This window comes from Narcine bancroftii, chromosome 12 (assembly GCF_036971445.1).
Source record: "Narcine bancroftii isolate sNarBan1 chromosome 12, sNarBan1.hap1, whole genome shotgun sequence".
NCBI classification, from domain to species: domain Eukaryota; kingdom Metazoa; phylum Chordata; class Chondrichthyes; order Torpediniformes; family Narcinidae; genus Narcine; species Narcine bancroftii.
In genome coordinates, this window is record NC_091480.1 from 72,581,662 (window position 1) to 72,603,226 (window position 21,565).

Sequence of the window (21,565 nt, forward strand, 5' to 3'; positions counted from 1 at the left end):
CATCACATCATCACAGGCAACATCACATCATCACAGGCAACACCACATTATCACAGGCAACATCACATCATCACAGGCAACATCACATCATTACAGGCAACACCACATCATCACAGACATCATCACATCATCACAGGCAACATCACATCATCACAGGCAACACCACATCATCACAGGCAACATCACATCATCACAGGCAACACCACATTATCACAGGCAACATCACATCATCACAGGCAACATCACATCATCACAGGCAACATCACATCATCACAGGCAACATCACATCATGACAGGCAACACCACATCATCACAGACATCACCACATCAGCACAGGCAACACCACATCATCACAGGCAACATCACATCATCACAGGCAACACCACATCATCACAGGCAACAGCACATCATCACAGGCAACATCACATCATCACAGGCAACATCACATCATCACAGGCAACACCACATCATCACAGACATCACCACATCAGCACAGGCAACACCACATCATCATAGGCAACACCACATCATCACAGGCAACACCACATCATCACAGGCAACATCACATCATCACAGACAACCCCAGATCGTCATAGATATCACCACATTATCACAGGCAACAGCACATCATCACAGACATCACCACATCATCACAGGCAACACCACATCATCACAGGCAACAGCACATCATCACAGACATCACCACATCATCACAGGCAACACCACGTCGTCACAGGCAACAGCACATCATCACAGACATCACCACATCATCACAGGCAACACCACATCATCACAGGCAACACCACATCATCACAGGCAACAGCACATCATCACAGACATCACCACATCATCACAGGCAACACCACATCATCACAGGCAACAGCACATCATCACAGACATCACCACATCATCACAGGCAACACCACGTCATCACAGGCATCACCACATTATCACAGGCATCACCACATTATCACAGGCAACATCACATCATCACAGGCAACATCACATCATCACAGGCAACACCACATTATCACAGGCAACATCACATCATCACAGGCAACATCACATCATCACAGACATCACCACATCATCACAGGCAACACCATATCATCCCTTTAGCCAATAGAGCCATATCCCTTTTGAATATATCTCATGAACTGGGCTCAACAACAGGGAGTTTATAAAGTTCACAACCCTCTGAGTGAAGAAGTTTCTCCTCCTCTCAGTCCCACATGGCTTACCCCTGATCCATAACTGTGTTACAATCATTATAATAGCTTACAACTGGCCCAAACCAGTATAGAAGTACCACAGAGTCTTGGTTCATCATGAACCTGTCCAACAGGTGAACAATTAGTAAAGTGCCATCTTTTCTCATCACATTGAATGAGAACCTCTGTTTCTCAGATGGTGCAGGGCCAAGTACAATCACCAATTCACTTGGTCCATTTCTAGCAACACTCTCCCTTTTCTCAATCTCTCCATCTCCATCTCAGGAGAAAAACCCACCAACTCCCACAACTACTTCAAATACACCTCTTCCCACCTGTCCCCTGTAAGGATTTCATTCCATTCCCTCAATTCTTCCATCTCCATCGCATCTGAACCCAGGAAATGGACTTCCATGCCGGATCATCGGAGATGTCCTCTTTCTTCAAACAATGTGGCCTTCCCTCTACCATCATCAACTCAGCCCTCACCTGTATATCCTCCATTACCCACACATCTTCCCTGGACCCCACATGCAACAAGGACAGGATTCCCCTTGTCCTCACCTACCACCCCTCCAGCCTCCTTGCCTAACATAACCTCCTCCGCTATTTCTGCCACATGTTCCTATCACCAGACTCGCATTCCTCTCTCCTCCCCTCTCAGCCTTCTGCAGGGACTGCTTCCTCCATGACTCCCTTGTCCACTGCTCCCTTCCCACCGATTGTCCCCTTGGCACCTGCCCTTATGACCGCAAGAGATGCTCCATTTACACCCACACCTCCTCCCTCACCATCATTCAGGGCCCCAAGCGGTCCTTCCAAGTGAAGCAACATTTCATTGCAGGGGTCATCTACTGCATCTGGTGCTCCTGTTATGGAGAGACTGGATGCAGACTGGGAGATGGCTTTGTTGAGCACCATGGCTCTGTCTCCCATAATAGTGTGGATCTCAGTTCCTTGACCAGTTCCCTTGCTGACCTGTCTGTCCATGATCTCATGCACGGCCAGACTGAGAAGACCACAAATTGGAGGAACAACACCTTATCTTTCATCTGGGCACTCCCCAACCAGATGGGATTAACCTCAAATTCTCCCGTTTCTGCTAAACGTCCTCCCTTCTTCTTCCTCTTGTTGCCTTTCCCCCAGCTCTGTCTCTCTCCCTCACTCTCTCCCTGCCTCTCCCCTTTTCCCTCTGTCTCCTTTCACAGAGCCAAAATCAATTCTCACCTCTCTTTATCATTTTCAATGAACACCTTTTGTTGGTCTGGACTCATCCTCCTGCTATACTTCGGTCTTTATTCTGATGCCTATTCTTTGCTTATACCTTGAAGAAGGGCTCAGACCTGAATCGTCGGTAATGTATTTTTACTTCCTATGGACGCTGTGAGACCGGCTGAGCTCCTCCAGCATTTCTGTGTGTTTTTTTTTTAAATCTCAGCTGAATCCACCTGCTTGAGCTTCATGTCCTTTTGAAATATCGACAAGTTCAGATTTCATTTGGGATCAACCAAAGACTGATTTTTTTTGTTTTGTTAGGGTGCAAAAGGTGATCCAGGTCCCCTGGGACGGCCTGGACCTGCCGCTGAGTGTCCACATGGTTCAGGGCATCACTGCCCAAACCTCAAAGTAAGTCTTCAAATGGATGTTCAAAAATAATATTTTGCCTTTCACTATTTTGTTTCTTTTCCAGTAAATTGACAAACTGCTTCGAAGCTGCAACTTCTAATCAAAAGTTGTAAAGCAAATGATGCCTATTTGGCTTTCTATTACATTCAATGTCCCCATGGTTTCCAATTTGCTTCACAGACAATGAAGCCCCCACCTACCCCCCTCTCCCCCCCCCCCCACCTTATCAACCGGCCGTAGGATGGTTTTCAGGAAACCAACCAGAAACTGGCTGAGCACATGATACACCAGCACCTGGTGAGCCAGTCCATTTCTGCGGTCTGATTGTGTTTCATTCTCACTGAGTTGCCACTGAGCTTGGGAGGGAGCAGACCCTTCTCCAAAGGGGCAGCACGGGAGTGAACTCCCAGTACGGTGAGGCTCAGGATGGGGATGTACTGGCTGGGCAGATCCTTGTGAAGCTCGAAACAGCATGTATAACCATCCAGGCTTCAAGTGATAATCAATGGAGTAATTGATGTTCCTTCCATTGTACAAATAGGCTGATGTGGTCACTTTAGTCAAATCAAGTTTATTGTCGCTTAAGTGCAACCCAATGAAACAGCGTTCTCTGGTCCTCGGTGCAAAAAATGCAGACACACAAGCAGACCAAACACACATACAGGCAGGCAATATGTAAAATATCTATCCAAAACCTCTCCAACATAGGACTGTTCCACTGGCAACATATGCACCACTCAAATCTACTTGAAATATTCAGCTGGGCTCTGATTGGCATGGCAGCTTGCCTCAAAAACATAGGCAGCAGAACATGGGCAGGGTTAGGCTGGGATATAGGATGCTGAGATTTTTAACTCATTCTTCTGCTATCATTGTCCAATAAAAGTCTATTTTTATTGAAAAGATTAGGTGAAAAGTTTTTACTCCAACTTTTCCAATTCTGCAAGCTCCTTGATGCTGGCATGGCAGGACTGACGTCTAGAAAAAGACTGGGTTGACCATGGACTATTGGAATTGTGAAGAATGAGAGGGGATCTCATTGAGACATATAAACATCTGACAGGAATAAACAGGCTAGATGCAGGATGAATGTTACCGATATTAGGACAATGAGGAGGGATTGCTTTTCCCAGAGGGTGTGAATCTGTGAAATTCGCTGCTCATTGAATCAATAGATATATTTAATAAATATATTCAATAAATATATTTAAGACAAGGTTGGATGGATTTTTACATAGTAGGGGAATGACGGGATATGGGGAAAAGGCAGGTAGGTGGAGATGACCCAATCATGATCTCGTTGAATGGTGGAACAGGCTCGATGGTCGACTCCTGCTCCTATTTCTTATATTCTTACATTGGGGAAGTCCAGAATAAGGGGTCAAAGTCTAACAATAAGGTGTAAGCCAATTAGGACTGATTTGAGGAGAAATGTCTTCACTCAGAATTGTGGAGCCAGTTCATTAGATATAATCCAAAGGGAGTTGGATGGGACCCTTCTGGCTAAAGGGATTAAGTGGAGTGGAGAGAAAGCAGGAAACAGGTACTGTCTTTCTTTTCCAATCTTTTTATTAATCATATTATAGGTCAATAATACATGAGGAGAATAGGAATACATAATCAAAAACAGGAAAAATTTCACAATATGACATCATATGACGCCATATTGCCTTACAGCACAATTAACGAATCTGTCCTTATCTCCTCAAACTGAAATCTTCAAAAAAAGAAAACAAACCTTAGTATATGAAACCCCACCTAATCTTAATAAAAGGAAAAAGTAAGACTGGGCAGCCTATCCTGAGAATTTATTAATAAAAATTAATTGTCTGGTCCTCACAATGAGAAAATAAATAAAATAATTCTACTAACTAAGTCATGTGGAAATAATTTATAAAAGGTTGCAAAGTCTCTTCAAATTTCATATGAGCCATGTGTACCACTTTAAACTGAATCAAAGAATGACAAGCACATATTGAAGAGGTATTAATCAATCCAAAAATCTCCCATAATTCCTCTGGAAGATGTAACTGAAGTTCCTCTTCCAGGAAGAGGGTACTGACCAATCATGACTGTAACAAATGTAGTTGCAGGGTCTAAGGGCTGAATGGTCTTCTCCTATGATTTGATGATGATGAATCCTCACCACTAATCCATAGATTCACTCCTTGGTGATGCCAATTCACAGTTCCACTCGACACTATAATACATTCCTTTAAGTATCTGTAGCACTCAAAGCCAGCTGAGCAACTATGTTCTATCCTCACTAATAAGTTCATGGCTTTATTTCCATATGAGGTTGGGTTCTTCTGGTCGATGCAGCAGAGGGGCTCATCAAGCTTGTGGGATACCCTGTATAACAGCACCAAAGAGGACTCTACAAAGTAGCTTTGTCTTTGTTGGTTGTCTTGGATGTTAACTGCAGGAACGGGATTGGTACTAAGCTGCAGTGGACATGGGAAATGGAGGGGACAATTTCCTGCTTCTATCGAGCTGTGCTGATGGTTCCAAGTTAAAGCTTAGAAGGAACAGAGGCTTCAAACATTCTGTATTGATTGAATTTCTAATTGTGTCTTCATGTTTGGTTAAAGGGTGAAAAAGGTGACCCTGGTCTTCGAGGTGAACAGGTATGTTCTTACTGTCAGGATTTTCATTTGTAACTGAGTGAGCATAAACATCATTTTTTTCATTGTAAGAACAAGCTTTGAGCAAGCCTTAGCAATTGATATTGAAGCTTCTGTAATGCTGACTCTATTAGATGATGAGATTCCTGCACTGAATGTGTAATCAAAGTTAATTCTTGGTGAACCAATCAAAAGCTAGGCATGTAGAAATTTCCACTACATATTTTTCTTTCTTTAGTTAGTTTAGCCAGTTTTCTAGGATGGAGCTAATCAACTGGGGCAGCACGGTTGGGGGTAGCTATTACCTCACCAGCGATTGGGACTGGGGTTTGAATCCTGCGCTGTCTGTAAGGAATGTGTATGTTCTCCCCGTGCCTGCATGGGTTTTCCCTGGGGGATCTGGTTTCCTCCCATTGTTCAAAAACATAGTGGGGGATCAGGTGTAGGCCCTTCAGCCTATATAATGTTTATCAAACTACTTATGAACATTATGTTTCATCTTGGTTCATTTTAATTAGGAAAAAAACCTGAAAAGTTTTACCCTTTGGCTCAGGAATAGAAATCGATCAATTCCCACCCTCCTCCTCGACCAATTTATCTTAATCCCTTTGGAAAGTCTATTCACCTCAGGTTCAAAGTTGAGAAGTCATCTAGAATCAATTGCTGAATTTCAAATTAAATGTTTTGAAAGTTTTTTGCTAAAAATCCCTAACCAGCATTTCTCCATCTCCCCAGTCAGTTCCCCTTAATCGTCATTCAGGTGCCTTACCTAGACGATCATGGTTCTCCATCCATCATGGTCTCCGACTCTCCAAATTGTAGTTATTGCCTCCCCTGTTTCTAACCATGATATTAATCCGTCGATCGTGTTCATTCTGTGTCGGCCTCGGCTTCTCTTTCTTTCCAGCTTTCAATTTGTAACTAAATGTTCTCATGTATCTCATCGCATGATGTGTCCAAAGAATTTTGATTGCTGTTGTCTGATTCTTTTAAGTAATGTGTGTTTTGTTCTCATTCTTTGTAGAACTTCTTCGTTTGTAATCCTGTCCATATGCACGATGTTCTTCTGAGAAACCACATCTCTGCTGCATTGATTCTTTTTTCCATTGCATTTGTGATGGGCCATGATTCGCAGCCACACATCAGTGTAGGGAAAATGTAGCAGTTGAGAGTTCTAAGGCGGACACCAATTGCTATTTTCTTGTTCGTTAGGATGTTTCTCATTTCTATAAATGCTGTTCTTGCCATTGCTAGTCTTGCTTTTATGTCTATTTCGCATTTGCCATCAGATGTTACCTTCATCTATTGTGCATTTCAAACAAATGTCCCCCAAAAATTCAAAATTCCATGAAATTGACTCTGGTTTATGCAATGCCCGACAATTCATAATGTTGATTTGTCTCTCAAATACAGGGACTCCGTGGACTCTCTGGTCCCCCAGGGTTTCCTGGTCTCGTTGGACGACCTGGGCAGCCGGTCAGTATCCCAGGTCAAATGTATATATTTTTTTAACTTTAGAGCTCTGACTTACAGCTTCATCTTCTAAATGTCTGTGCTCAAATCTGTACTGATGAATAGCTGCTGGATCTTGGCTTAACCCATGATTTACAGTGTTGGAACAGCTTCAGGCAGTGTAAGTGTGGAATGCACTCCAATATTTCCCGATCTAGCTCAGCAACTTGAAATGGTACCAGTTTCAACCAGTTTGCTTTCTTGGTCCTGTTCTACCAGTTCAGGTAAGTCACGGAGTTCTTGCAGAGGAGCATATATTTGTCCCTGCTCACTAGAGTTCAAGAAGGGAATGACTGGAGGTTGTGATTTGCTACAAAAGTTCAAAGGAGTCACAGCTCACAGTCCCTACAATACTTCATGTTTCATTCAGATGACTAAGAATTAGCCCAAGAACTTTTATGTTTACCTGTGAGTGCTGACATTGTTGCAATGCTTCCTCCAACTTTCTTGCCTGGGGAAAGGACGGCACAATTAGTATAGCGGTTAGCCCAACGATGTTGCAGCGCTAGTGACTGGGGTTCAAATCCAGCACTGTCTGGGAGGAGTTTGTGTGTTCTCCCCATGTCGCATGGATTTCCTCTCACAGTTGGGTGTAACTGGGCAGCATGGGCACGTGGGCCAGAAGGGCCTAGTGCTGTATGTCTAAATTTTTTTTAAAAGGTGTACCATTGCACTGGCCAATTCAGACATCTTGTGCTATGTTTCAACTCTTATTATAATCAAGCACATTGAAAACTATTTCCACATCATCGTACCACCCCTTTCCATTGGTTAGTTCAACTGGTTGCTCAACAGATAAGGCAGTGAGTAACCAAGCCGCAGAGACCAAGAAGGATCTCACTTTCCTTCCTTCTCCACACGGAACTAGCTTGTCTCAGCTGTGACACGTAACTGAGCCTGGCATGGGAGGGTTTCTATCCAATTTTTATAACATTCATACTTTCTGAAAACTCATGGGCATCAAATGGGAACCTTTCCCCCCAGGTCCAACTGTCGACCTCATGCTCAATGACTGGACCCAGGTAGAAGTAATGGCAACCTGTGAGATATAGAAGAATTACTACTAATAGCCAACAGAATTTATTTATTTAAACTGCTCTTGAGAGCCATATGGCTTTGATTGATTTTTATTACCATTACCAGTCCTCCACTTCTGAACAGTGTTTCATCTGCTTATTCTCTCATCATTATTGACTGATAAATGGGTAAACTGGCTAAACGAACTAAAATGACCCAGTGTAGGAGAGCATCACGATTATTTTGTTTCTTTTTTCTTTAAACTGTTTCACCAAGTGTTAGTGAGAATCAAAGACTTTCAGTCAGAGGAGCCAGGGAGAGCTTGGGTTCAGGGTACCAGACACAGCATCAATATTCCAGAAGTAAATCACCAAATTCTGCTGACCCCGAGGTTGAAGTAAAAAAAAAACACAAAATGCTGGAGAAGCTCAGCAGGTCAAACAGTGTCCTTTATGTAGCAAAGGGCTTGAGGCCTTCATCAGAGTGTGAGAAAATGCCGGCAGGCATCTGGCAAAACAGTATGGGGGAGGGGGGGGCAAAGACAGGAGATGATAGGAGGAGAAAGGAGGGAAGGCCAGCAACAATAAGGGGGAGTTGGGGATGATAGGGCTGTGTAAGTGAAAGACGGGAAAAGGGGGAGGGGGAAGAAAAGGCGAGCAGGTTTAATGGAAAGTAGTAAAGTCAATGTTCATGCCATGTAGCTGGAGGGTGCCCAGACAGAGAGTTCAAAGGTAGATACCAATTGCTATTTTCTTGTTTGTTAGGGTTTCTCATTTCTATAGCTTCCCCCTAATGTTCCCCCTAAACCTTTCCCCTTTCACCCTAAAGTCATGTCCTCTTGCATTTATCTCTCATAATCTAAGTGAAAAGAGCCTACTCACATTTACTCTGTCCATACCCCTCATAATTCTGTAAACCTCTAACAAATTTCCCCTCATTCTTCTATGCTTCAAGGAATAAAGTCCTAACCTGTTTAATCTTTCCCTGTAACTCCACTCCTAAAGACCCGGCGACATCCTAGCAAACCTTCTCTGCACTCTTTCAAACTTACTGATATCCTTCCTATAGCTTGGCAACCAGAACTGCACACAATGCTCCAAATTTGGCCTTACCAATGTCTTATACGACCTCACTATAACATCCAACTCATACTCAATACTTTGATTGTTGGAGGCCAAGATGCCAAAAAGCTCTCTTTACAACCCTGTCTACCTGTGACGCCACTTGCAGGGAATTATGTATTTGTATTCCCAGATCCCTCTGCTCCTCCATACTCCTCAGTGCTCGACTATTTACTGGGTATGACCTACCTTGGTTTGTCCTTCCAAAATTCAACACCTCACACTTGTCTGCATTAAATTCCATCTGGCATTTTTCAGCCCATTTTTCTAGCTGGTCCAGATCCCTCTGCAAGCTTCGAAAACCTTCTCCTGGAGTCAGCATATCGAGGCAACCATAAAGAAGCCAGACCCATGTCTTTACTTTCTAAGAAGTCTGAGGAGATTTGTGTTCAAATAGTCCATCAAACGTCCTCTGTGGAAAGTACACGGACTAGTTGCCTCACAGCCTGGTCTGGTAATTCAAATGCCCAGGAATGCAGAAGGCTGCAGTAGGTTGCCAACCATTTCCCATCCATTACAGACATCTACTGTATGTGAGGCACTGCCTCAAGAAGGCAGCCGACATCATAAAGGACCCCCATCACCCTGGTCACAACCTCTTCTCACTGCCAGCACCTCTGGGATCAATAACAATGTCTTTCCAATGGCTATCAGGCTCTTATACTTCCCATTGTTTCACTAATCAGTGACTGTTCTGACACCACAGAAAGGTCTGTCTTGACTATTTTATCTCCACTATTTTCCTTGCCACATGAAAACTGGGAATATTCATTTTTATCTCTTTTTAATTTAATTTATACTATTGTCATTTCATTTACGAAGTATTAGTTCAACTGCAACAAGTAAGAATTTCAGTGCATATGTACAGTAGAAGTCAAAAAATCTGAATGCCAGAAATCAGGATCACCTGAGAATCTGGATTTTTCGAAACCCCTCAGACTTTTTAAATTTAGCGGCTTTTGCATGCGTGTGCTTGTGCGTGCGTGCGTATGTGCATGCATGTGTGCATGTACGCGTGAGAGTGCGTGTGCGCGTGCATGCGTGTGTGTGTGCGTGTGTGAGTGCCACAGATGCACAGTGGCATTTTTCTTTTTCTACTTGTTTTGATAAATGAAGCATGCCGTATTTGCTAATGAATAAACCATCAAATTTTACCTGTTCATCTCTTCTTTATTCCTCCTTAACTTTGAATTTTAAAAGTACTGCCCAAGAATCCGGAAAATTCGAACCTGACCAACCCAATCCTTGAGCAGTCCGGATTTTCGGACTTCTTCTGTGTATGACAATAAACACATTACCATTATCACATTCCTCGCCTTTTTTTCTGACTGGGATTTCCGATTTATTGTCAGAGTACATGCATGAAATCACATACAACTCTGAGATTCCATTTTTCCTGCGGGCGCAGCAGAATTACCTCTAATTGGTAGTGCAAAAAATAAACTGTACACAACGTACAGATGTAAACAAATAACAAATGTAAACAAACTATGCAAATCAGAGACAACAAAGAAAATCAATCAATAAAGTGCGGAAGCAAGAGTCCTTAAATGATTGTTTGTTGTTGAGGAGTCTTATGGTGGAGGGGGAGCAACTGTTCCTGAACCTGCTGGTGTGAGTCTTGTGGCACCTAGACCTCTTTCTTGATGGCAGCTGCGAGAACAGAGCGTGTGCTGGGCGGTGTGGATCCTTGATGATTGCTGCTACTCTCTGACGACAGCGTTCCCTGTAGATGTTCTCGATGGTGGCGAGGGTTTTGCCTGTGGTGTCCTGGGCTGTGTCCACTAACCTTTGCAGGGCTTTATGCTCCAGGGTCAGCACACATTCCACCACAACTCTGTAAAAATTTGCCAGGGTTTCTGGTGTCATACCAAATCTTCACGACAACATTAGTGCGTTGGGTCCAGCAAAGATCCTCTGAGATAGTGACTCCCAAGAACTTAAATTTGCTCACCCTCTCCACCCCTGATCCCCCAATAATCACTGGATCGTCCACCTCTGGCTTTCCTTTCCTGAAGTCAACAATCAGCTCCTTAGTTTGGGTGACATTGAGTGCAAGGTTGTTGTTGGTGGACCATTCAGCCAAGTTTTCATTCTCCCTCCCATATGCTGACTCATCCCCTTCCTTTATACAATCCACTATCGTGGTATCGTCGGCAAATTTGTAGATGGTGTTATTGTCATACTGAGCTACACAGTCGTAGGTGTAAAGTGAGTAGAGTGGGGGACTAAGAGTACAGCTTGAAGGTTATTCCTGATGTATTGTAGATGCTAAACAAAACCAAATGTCGACTGATTAAAGTGAGTCTGGGGGTTATTTTTATGAACAGTCTGTGTCCAGTGCTCTGTACATACTATAACTGTGTTCCATATTTTCCCAAATCTGTGAAACAGGGTGTCTGTGAGAAGGAATGTGAATGTATTCCAGGGCCCATTGGTCAACCAGGCCAACCAGGATTAGACTCTTCTTACCGTCAGGTAAATGCTCTCAGAAGTGGCATTCAATTCAGGAACTGTGACATTTCCTTGTTCAGGAGTTCAACTCAAAATCAGCCTAACTGGTGTAAGAACAGAAAGCCTGACTATTTTGTCAAGTTCTATTGGTGAAGTAAGTTCAGAGAGTCTGCAATGGGTGTGGGCAACAGCTCTCTGGAACTGGGCAATCCCTCTCAGAAAAGCCATTGATGGTGAGTGCAGGATGGAAAACTGCATGGTGCATGGAAACAGATGGAGGAGAGAAAATAACCAACTCACATAATACTTAAACTGAAGTCTTCTTGCTCACACTATTATCTGTAATCTCACACCCTGCCCAAATATACAAATCAACAGAAATCAATCTATGTACACTTGCAAAATCTTGATAAGACATTGAACATAGAATATTACAGCACAGTATAGGCCCTCTGGCCCACAATAATGTGCTAACCTATATATACATTAAAAAAATGAAACCCTCCCACTTCATAACCCTCTATTGTTCTTTCATCCATGTGCCTGTCTAAGAGTTTCTTAAATGGTCCTATTGTCCCAGCCTCCACCACCATTCCGGCAAGGCATTCCAGGAACCTGTGTAAAAAAAAACACCCCTGATGTTTCCCCTAAATGTCGCTCTACTCTACAGATGTCCTCTGGCATTTGCTACTCCCTCCCTGGGAAAAAGGTGATGGCTGTCTAACTCATCTATGCCTCACATAGACCTCTCACCCTTCTTTGATCCAAAGAGAAAAGGCCCAGCTCTGCTCACCTTGCCTTATAAGACATATTTTCCAATCCTGGTATACCTCCTCTGCACCCTCTCCATAACTTCCAGATTTTTCCAGTAATGAGGTGACCAGAACTGAACACAATTTTCCAAGTATGGTCTCACCAGAGATTTGTAGAGCTTCAACATTACCATTGAACCATACAGCACTGAAAAACAGTCCATTCGCCCCTTCTAGTCTGTGCCAGAAACATCATACCACTAGTTCCACTGACCTGCACCCATTCCACAACCCTCCAGACCTCTCCCATCCATGTATCTATCCAGTTTATTCTTAAAACTTAAGAATGAGCCCGCATTTACCACATTAGATGGCAACTCGTTCCTCCACATTCCCACCACACTCTGAGTGACAAGGTTCTCCCTAATGTTCCCCCTAAACCTTTCCCTTTTCACCCTAAGTGCACGTCCTCTTGTATTTTTCTCTCCTAATCTAAGTGGAAAGAGCCTACTCACATTTACTCTGTCTACACCAGTGGTTCTCAACCTTTTTCTTTCCACTCACATCCCACTTTAAGTAATCCTTATCCCATCGGTGCTCTGTGATTAGTAAGGGATTGCTTAAGGTGGGATGTGGGTGGAAAGAAAAAGGTTGAAAACCACTGTTTTAATCATAGCTAATTGACTCGTTACATGCACGGTTTCAGATCTCCAAAGGAAATGGGCCAATGACGATTTTTCTCAAGCAAAATATTTCAGTAACAATTGGGTCTGGAGCAGTAATTCTCAACTGACCCTTCCCACTCACATTCCACCTTAAGCAATCCCTTACTAATCACAGAGCACCGATGGCATAGGGATTATTTAAAGTGGTATGTGAGTGGAAAGAAAAAGGTTGAGAATTGCTGGTCTAACCCTCTCAGAATTTTGTAAACCTCTATCAAATCTCCTCTCATTCCTCCACACTCCAAGGAATAGAGTCCTTACCTCCCGACTCTTGAACTCAATCCCTCGACTACTGAAGGCCTGCTTAACTATCCTATCAACCTGCATGGCAGATTTTATCTTTGAGTTGTACTAAAAATCTTAAGTTTTCATGTTCTACCTAATATTTCCTCTGTAATTTTTTTAAATATTCCTAAAATAAAAAAGAAAGAGCACTGAAGCATGGTAAGGGACTGTAATTATAGTGTGACAATGGCAGCTTTCATTGGCAATGAGGCCATAATAATACATGAATGGAGCCAAGAAATTAGGAACAGAAAGTATGAACTTATCATGTTATTTATCGTGCCTGGTCTCCAAACCTTAACACAGGTATCTGAGAGTTTAATTTCTGGCCACTACTGCATGTTGTATGCAGGAGTATCAATTGTTAGCTCTGCTCATTTACTGAGGTGCATTGAAGGCAGAAGAGAGTACATCAGCAACGGATGCGCATGTGTACACGTTTAGCACCAGCGACGGAGACACACCTACCTCGCTAAGAATTGCGTTGACAGCTGTGAGTAATGTCGTAAACGACCAAAAATGATTCCTTCACCCTGGCCATCACATCAACATAAATCAGCACTTAACATGATACATTAAAATACTGCTAGAAACGTAATTCAGTTGTGGTTTTGAAGGAGCAGACGGAAAATTATTGGGTGAGGGAAGTATTAATAATTATTACCCTTTTGGTTTTGATACAGTTGCTGAAAATGCAAAAGGGAGAGATTGGCCTTCCAGGAAGACCGGTAAAAAATCCATTATTCATACAGTTGATTTCACTTATGTCAATATTACACAGGTGTAATGTTATAATTAAGAATGACCAGATAGTAAAAGGACAGTTTTGACATGCACACTGCAACTTCTTTATTCCTGCTGTCAGTCCACTCTGGTCCATTATGTGAATGCAAGGTGTTTCGCTGGTTAAGAAAGTACAGTAAAAGTCCAAAAATCCGGATGCCAGAAATCCAGATCACCCGAGAATCTGGACTTCTTAAAAACTCTTAGCTGAAACCCAGACCATCCGAGAATCTGGGCTTCTCGAAAACTCTCGGCTTTTGCGTGCATGTCTGTGGGCGGAAGTGCCACAGATACACAGAGGCAACAACACGGAAGTCACGGAAATGTAAGAACAAATATTTATTTGTTTTTTTTCTACTTTTGTTTTAATATGAAAAAATGTTTTGTTAATAAACTATCAAAATTTACCTGTTAATTCTCTTAAATTTGAATTTCAAAAGTACTGCCTGTGAATCTGGAAAATCCAAAAATCCAGACCGACCCAATCCCTGAGTGGTCCGTATTTAGGGCTTCTACTGTATTGCTGTCAATTCCTCTCCCAGAATGTTTAATGGCTCCTGTAGTACAATACAAGCCTTGAACATTCACAAGGGGTTGAATCAACATCAGACATGGGCTGGGTGGGGTTTGAACTAGACTTTGTACTTCATTGTTGCCAAGGGAAATTTTGAAGGCTTGGACACTTGCTACAGCACCTCTAAGGGGAAGGTGCCTTGGGTAAGGAATGAGTACAAGGCATCTATAGGAAGTAAAGCATAACCTAGCGTCTGAACAAAAAAACAGGCAGGTGCCTGAATAAAAAGATGGGGAGAGGGTAGGGAAGGAGAGGAGAGAGGAAGGAGCAAGGAGAGGAGCACAGGTTGACAGTTAAGAGGCCACGGCTGGATGCAGGTGGGAGGGTAGAGGAGAAAAAATATAGTAGGGGGAGAGGCGAGCTCTCTGATAGGTGAGAGAAGGCAAGGGGCTGGAGGAAATGAGACTGAGGGATTGGGAAAGAGAGAGACACTCGAGGGAAGAGTTTAACGTAAATTGGAGAAGTCGATGTTAATGGCGTCCAGTTGGAAATTGCTCAGACAGAATATGAGGTGTTGTTCCTCCAATTTGCAGGTAGCCTCGGTTTGACAGTGCACGAGGCCATGAATAGACATGTTGGTGTGGGAACGGTACATAGAATGGAAATGGTTGGCCACTGGGAGAATCTTATAGTTCCTCTAGTATAGAGAAGGCCACAACAGAAGCACCAGATTCACAAGTGAAGTGTTGCTTCACTCGGAAGGTCAATGTGTCTATGGGGGTTATTGACTTTCAGTGACTTAATTTCTCAGCTTCCTTTTTATTCCTATATGCCAATTTCTGTCAGCTCCACATACACTTTCGACCTTTTTTTTCTTGACTTCAAGAGATTTTTGATCCTCTCCTATGAACACAGTGTTACAGAGTTCTGTGTTGTGTATTGACCTATGTGTTGTGTGATTTAATGTTAAAAAGTGAGTTTGCCTTTGAGAGCCAAAGTGAAGGTGGACTGCTGAGAGAGTGGGAGATGGACTGGGCATGTGCAGATGACCTAGAAATTTCTGGACTTGGAAGACAAACCACCACTGGGTGTGGCTGTGAAGTGGAAGGAGGTCCAAGCAGAGTCATTGTCTGGGAGGAAGTTTAGAATGTTGGGCATTTTAAAAGGGATGAACATTGCAAAGGCAGCCCAGAAGGATCCGGACCAAGCCATTGTTCCTCTTTCTGCAAGCAGCACAAGAAGACAACTTCGAATTTTGTGTTCTCTCTCAATTTTGTTTATGATCTTTGCTTCGGTTGAGACCGAAGTTTTGTGAGTCTTGTGTGTTTTGTGTTTATTTTGTGTCTAAGTTTTTCTGTGGGCTGGTTGGAAATATAACAGACTTTAATTACATATGTTATATTTAGGCTGGGGAATTTATTAGTTTTACACTGTTATAGAAATTTGCATAGTAACCAGTGGGCATTGTTATCAAAGGGGGGATTTTGAATTAAAGTTTGAAGGTGAATATTTGTTGATAAAGTAATTGTTCATCTTTACCCCTGTGTGATATGCCTTCTTTGTGGTTGCTGGTTTGATCTTGTAACAACAGAAACAAATTATCTGTTTAATTTATCTGCCATTTCCTTATGAATTCATTTATCCTGCCTCAATCTGTGAGGACCCTCTCTAATTTTTGCTAAAAATATTGCCAGAACATTTTACTGTTTTTATGTTTCTCATGAGATTGTACTTTAATTACTCAAGATTGTATTGTACTTTCCTTTTATTTTTTTTATCATATTCTTTGTCCTCCTTTGCAAATTTCCCTAGTCTCCAGGTCTATTGCTCTTTTAGCAATATTGCAAGCCTTTTTCTCTGATCTAATACCAGTTACTCATGTTGGCCATGGTTAGGGCACTTTTCCTATTGGATTTTATTCCTTACTTGGATAGCCTTTTCAAACAGGGAGACAAGGCCACAATGCCTTCATTGGTATTGTATGATTGCAGACCAACAATTGTATCCTTTATGATAGTTTGCTGTTCAAAACAACTTGCCAAGATTTCCTTTATGCTGGTCATTGAAACCACATTACGTGTTTCTCAGAATAAATAGTTACACACTAGAATTGGAAGGTGATGGAGGAGTTAAAATGGCAATGTTGCACTAGCTGAAAGGAAAGTTTTGAGGTGTTAACGAGAGGAATGATAATTTAAGAGTTGGTTACTATGGGGTGCATTTCAAGAATAACAGTTGATCTTGTGTATATAAAATGATATAGTTTCTTTTTTTCTGCAAACAGGGCCTTCCAGGATTGAAGGGGGAGAAGGGAGAATCTTCTACAGACCATGTAAGCCAAATCGTAAAACTGCAATAAGATTGGCACGGTTGGTGCAATGCTATAACAGCGTAAGTGACCTGGGTCCGAATCCCATGCTGTCTGTAAGGAATTTGTACATTCTCCCCGTGTCTGCGTGGGTTTTCTTCGGGGGCTCTGGTTTCCTCCCACCCTTCAAAATGTACAAGGGTTGTAGATCATTTGGGTGTAATTGGGTGGCATTGGCTCATGGGCCAGAATGGCCTGTTACCATGCTGTATGTCTAAATTTAAATGTAAACATACTGTTGTGTTTGGAAGAGTACCAGGTTCGGTGGGTTCACAAAGAGACGAGTCTGGACACAAGTGTTACAATCGCAAGTAAATTTAGTAAACACACAGGAGACAAACAGGGGGGAGCATTAAATGAACTCAATTACTATATTACTAAACAACTATATAGACATTCACATCTGACCCAGGTTGGACTCCGATACCATTAGTTTGCTATACTCTACATGCTTACACGTGTACACACTCTACAGATGGACTTTCACACACACTCCCAGTTCCTTGTACCAATGAGGGTATGGCTCTCTGCAACCACTGATTTATCACAAGGTGTGCACTACCCTGACTCAGCTTCAGGGTAGTGCACACCTTACCCATGACACTTCCAGTGATGTCCACAGTCGTGACCTGGCATGGAGCGATGTCCGGGGCTTGGACCATGAGACAGGGAGAAAGAATGTTATATATAGTCTGATCAGTGTGTCTAGCCAATAATGACCCTAGGTGATTTAAATGAACCAACAGCAAGGTGTGCACTAATGGATGGCTGGAGTCCAACCTTGATTGACAGGTGATGTGACTTCCGAATAAATTTCAGACAGGGAGGACATGTGTCCAGCCGCAATCCACAATATTCCAGACAGGTAGGGAGGTCACGTGTTTATTCACAATCCACATATGACACATATGTAATAGTAGCAATTACATGACAAGCAGTTCTTTGAGAGGCCTCCCTCCTGACTTTGATCAAAATATGCAGTCATGGATTTTGAGATCTTGCACCCTAGTAGCTGCTCAGGGAAGCAAGCTCTCAGCATTCTCCTTGCCAGCATCTTCAGCTTATTTACTTCAATTATTTTAACTGATCTGAATTCCGGAGAATACTGGAATATCAGTGACAAATAAGAATTAGAAAAATTTGAAGCTTTCTTAGGAATGAAGACAGAGTTCAAAGCCCAGGGATATTATGTGCAGACATACACATCCACAAATACTCACAAAACTGCACATATGCACTCACCCTTAAAAATAAGAAAAGTTTAATTCCTTTCACGCTATGGAATAAAATATTTTGTCATCTGTGCAAAATTCAAATGCTTGGCTCCATGGATTATAATGTCCATTTATCTATCAAAACCAGTGCCAAGGAATGTGTTAACGTCACAGAAATCACTGAAATTCAAGGCTGAATACAAAATCAGGTTTCTATCCAAGGCTACTGTGATTGATGGAGAATCTCACACCAACATTGGGGGAATATGGTATCAAAACACGCAGATGAAAATAGGGCAGCACCGAGAGTGGAGCGGTTAGCACAATGCTCTTACAGGATCAGAAACCCAGTTCCAATCCCGCGCTCTTTGTAAGGAGTCGGTACATTCTGCCCTGAGGCTCCAGTTTCCTCCCGCCATTCAAAAATGTACTGGGGGTTGTAGGTCATATGGGGTATTTGGGCGACACGGGCTCATGGTCTAAACTCTTACTGTATGTGTATAATTTAAAATTTAAGATCGTGAGTTTTCAGGCATAGTGATTTCAAACTTGAACTTGTTTCCTTGAATGCTTTTCACACACACTTCTCCCTGTTTTCTTTAGGGCATTCCGGGCACGCCAGGCATTCCAGGTGTCCCAGGTCCTCCGGGGTCACCGGGGATTCCAGGATCATTTTATTACAATGTAGGCACATTCACTCGTTGAATGATTTCAACACAAACTTGCTTTGCCGTTTCACTTAAATATGTGTTTTGTTTTTGCTGTTATTTGCAGAGAATTTTTCCGCTGCCTCCAAGACCTTTCTGCAAAATGCCAGCAAGTATCGATTTTGTTTATGAAAAGTATCTGGTGATTTACCACGTACACTTGTGTAGCAGTCGATACCATGTAAAAGTACTCAAACCCCCCCACAACCTTATTTTTGGCCAAAAAATCTTGTATTTTCCAAATATTACTTGTAAAAATTGAACCTACCCCCCATTTTTGGCCACGGCCACCTGCCTATCCAAGCTCCCAATGCCCGCCCTCCCCCCAAACGTGGACTTACCTCCTGGTCCTAGCCACCCACCCACCCATCCATCCGAGCTCTCGACGCCTTGAATGATGCAGGCACTACAAAAGTAGTAAGTGTGTAATAGTCAACTCCTTAAATTTTACACTTAAAAATTGGTGCACAAACTTGTGTGGCAGATAGATCATTGCAAATTTTGGGCAGCCTCTCCTCCTACATCATTGCTCACCTAGCTCATCTTCTCTCTGATCTTGTTGAGTTTGGTGCTTCTACACCAATTAGTTTCAAATAGACCATAATCAAGAATGAAACAGGCTAGTTAGGTGAAATGAATTTCATAAATTTCCGAGGATTCGCCTTCAGGAGGGTGAATCCTCAAAAAGTGTCAAGTTGCGAATGAACTGGCTGGAATTCAGGCAGACATTTTCAACCTCCTGCTACAGTGGTCAGAGGTCTCCACCTGCTTCAAAAGGGCACCCACTATTCTAGTGCTAAGGGCAACAAGGTGACGTGTCTCAATGACTATTGGCTGTTGGGACCTATGTCTACTGTGATGGAGTACTTTGAGAGGATGGTTACAGAACGAATTGACTCTTATCTCAGGAAGGACCTGAACCCACTTTACTTTGCCTGTCACCACAACTGGTCTATGACAGATGCCATCTCGCTGGCCTTGAACTCTGTAAGATCACCTGGAACAATGAAACACCTACATCAGACTGTTGTTCATTGACTACAGCTTGACACTCAACACCATCACACCAGCAACTTATGACCAAGCTAAAGGACCTGAGATTCTGCCATCCCTCTCCAGCTGGGTCCTCAACTTCCTCATTGGCAGGCACAAATTGGTGTGGATCAGCAACGTCACCTCCTTCACGCTGACCATCAACCCAGAGGCACTCAAGGCTGTGTAGCTTAGTCCTCTATTCCTTGTATACCCATGATCATGCCGTTCAGTTTAGCTTCAACTGAACCTGCAAATTCACTAACAAGGCCACTGAGAATGGAAATGATGAGTCCAAATGGAGATCGAGAATTTAGTTGGGTGGGGCCAGAACAACCATCTTGCTCTCAACGTCACCAAGAGCAAGGAGCTTATTGTTGATTTTAGGAAGAAGAGGTGAGGGATCATGCATCTGTCTCATTGATGGGATGAAGGCAGAGAAGGTTCCTGGGAATCCATATCTCAGAAAGTCGTTCCTGGACCCAGTACATTGAGGCAACCATGAAGAGGGAACATCGACCCCTTTACCTTCTGAGGAGATTTGGCATATCGTCAGATACTCTATCAAACCTCTACAGGTGCACTGCGGAAAGTACACTGGCTGTTGCATCACAACCTGGTTTGGCAAGTGCCCCAGGATGCCAAGGGTTCAGAGATTGGCAAACCTAGCCAAGTCCATCACGGGCACTGATGTCCTGTCCATCTATGTGAGGTGCTGCCTGAAGTCCAGCACCTGTTCAAGAACAGTTTCTTTCCCAACAGCCACATCAGGCTCAAGTTACACTAATAACAGACTATCTACATGGTGGCAAGTCACCTTTTTGCACTAAGATTTACCGTGAGCAGTTATCGGATTTATCTGATTTATCTGATGTTTCTTTTAATTTAATTCAATTAGTTTACTATTATAGTTTTTCTTTTTGTGTATTGTTAACCTGTCTTCTTTTCTTTGGCTTGGCTTCGCGGACGAAGATTTATGGAGGGGTAATGTCCACGTCAGCTACAGGCTCGTTTGTGGCTGACAAGTCAGATGCGGGACAGGCAGACACGGTTGCAGCGGTTGCAGGGGAAAATTGGTTGGTTGGGGTTGGGTGTTGGGTTTTCCTCTTTTGTCTCTTGCCAGTGAGGTGGGCTCTGCGGTCTTCTTCAAAGGAGGTTGCTGCCCGCCGAACTGTGAGGCGCCAAGATGCACGGTTTGAGGCGATATCAGCCCACTGGCGGTGGTCAATGTGGCAGGCACCAAGAGATTTCTTTAGGCAGTCCTTGTACCTCTTCTTTGGTGCACCTCTGTCTCGGTGGCCAGTGGAGAGCTCGCCATATAACACGATCTTGGGAAGGCGATGGTCCTCCATTCTGGAGACATGACCTACCCAGCGCAGTTTGATCTTCAGCAGCATGGATTCGATGCTGTCGGCCTCTGCCATCTCGAGTACTTCGATGTGGGAGATGAAGTTGCTCCACTGAATGTTGAGGATGGAGCGGAGACAACGCTGGTGGAAGCGTTCTAGGAGCCGTAGGTGATGGCGGTAAAGGAGCCATGATTCAGAGCCGAACAGGAGTGTGGGTATGACAATGGCTCTGTATACGTTAATCTTTGTGAGGTTTTTCAGTTGGTTGTTT

The 21,565-nt window shown here is 43.1% G+C and overlaps 1 protein-coding gene across 3 annotated transcripts in view; it reads left to right on the forward strand.

Annotated features, from left to right (window-relative positions):
* Positions 1 to 21,565, forward strand: part of LOC138747530 (collagen alpha-1(XV) chain-like) — a 108,991-nt gene that overhangs the window by 65,183 nt on the left and 22,243 nt on the right. For 2 of the 3 annotated variants that reach the window (XM_069906822.1, XM_069906820.1), the window contains 8 exons: positions 2,748 to 2,837; positions 5,429 to 5,464; positions 6,875 to 6,937; positions 11,506 to 11,589; positions 14,011 to 14,055; positions 16,909 to 16,956; positions 18,810 to 18,890; positions 18,981 to 19,022. In XM_069906822.1, the coding sequence (XP_069762923.1) occupies positions 2,748 to 2,837; positions 5,429 to 5,464; positions 6,875 to 6,937; positions 11,506 to 11,589; positions 14,011 to 14,055; positions 16,909 to 16,956; positions 18,810 to 18,890; positions 18,981 to 19,022 (489 nt within the window). The remainder of the gene's footprint in view (positions 1 to 2,747; positions 2,838 to 5,428; positions 5,465 to 6,874; positions 6,938 to 11,505; positions 11,590 to 14,010; positions 14,056 to 16,908; positions 16,957 to 18,809; positions 18,891 to 18,980; positions 19,023 to 21,565) is intronic. The other variant, XM_069906821.1, reaches the window with a different exon arrangement.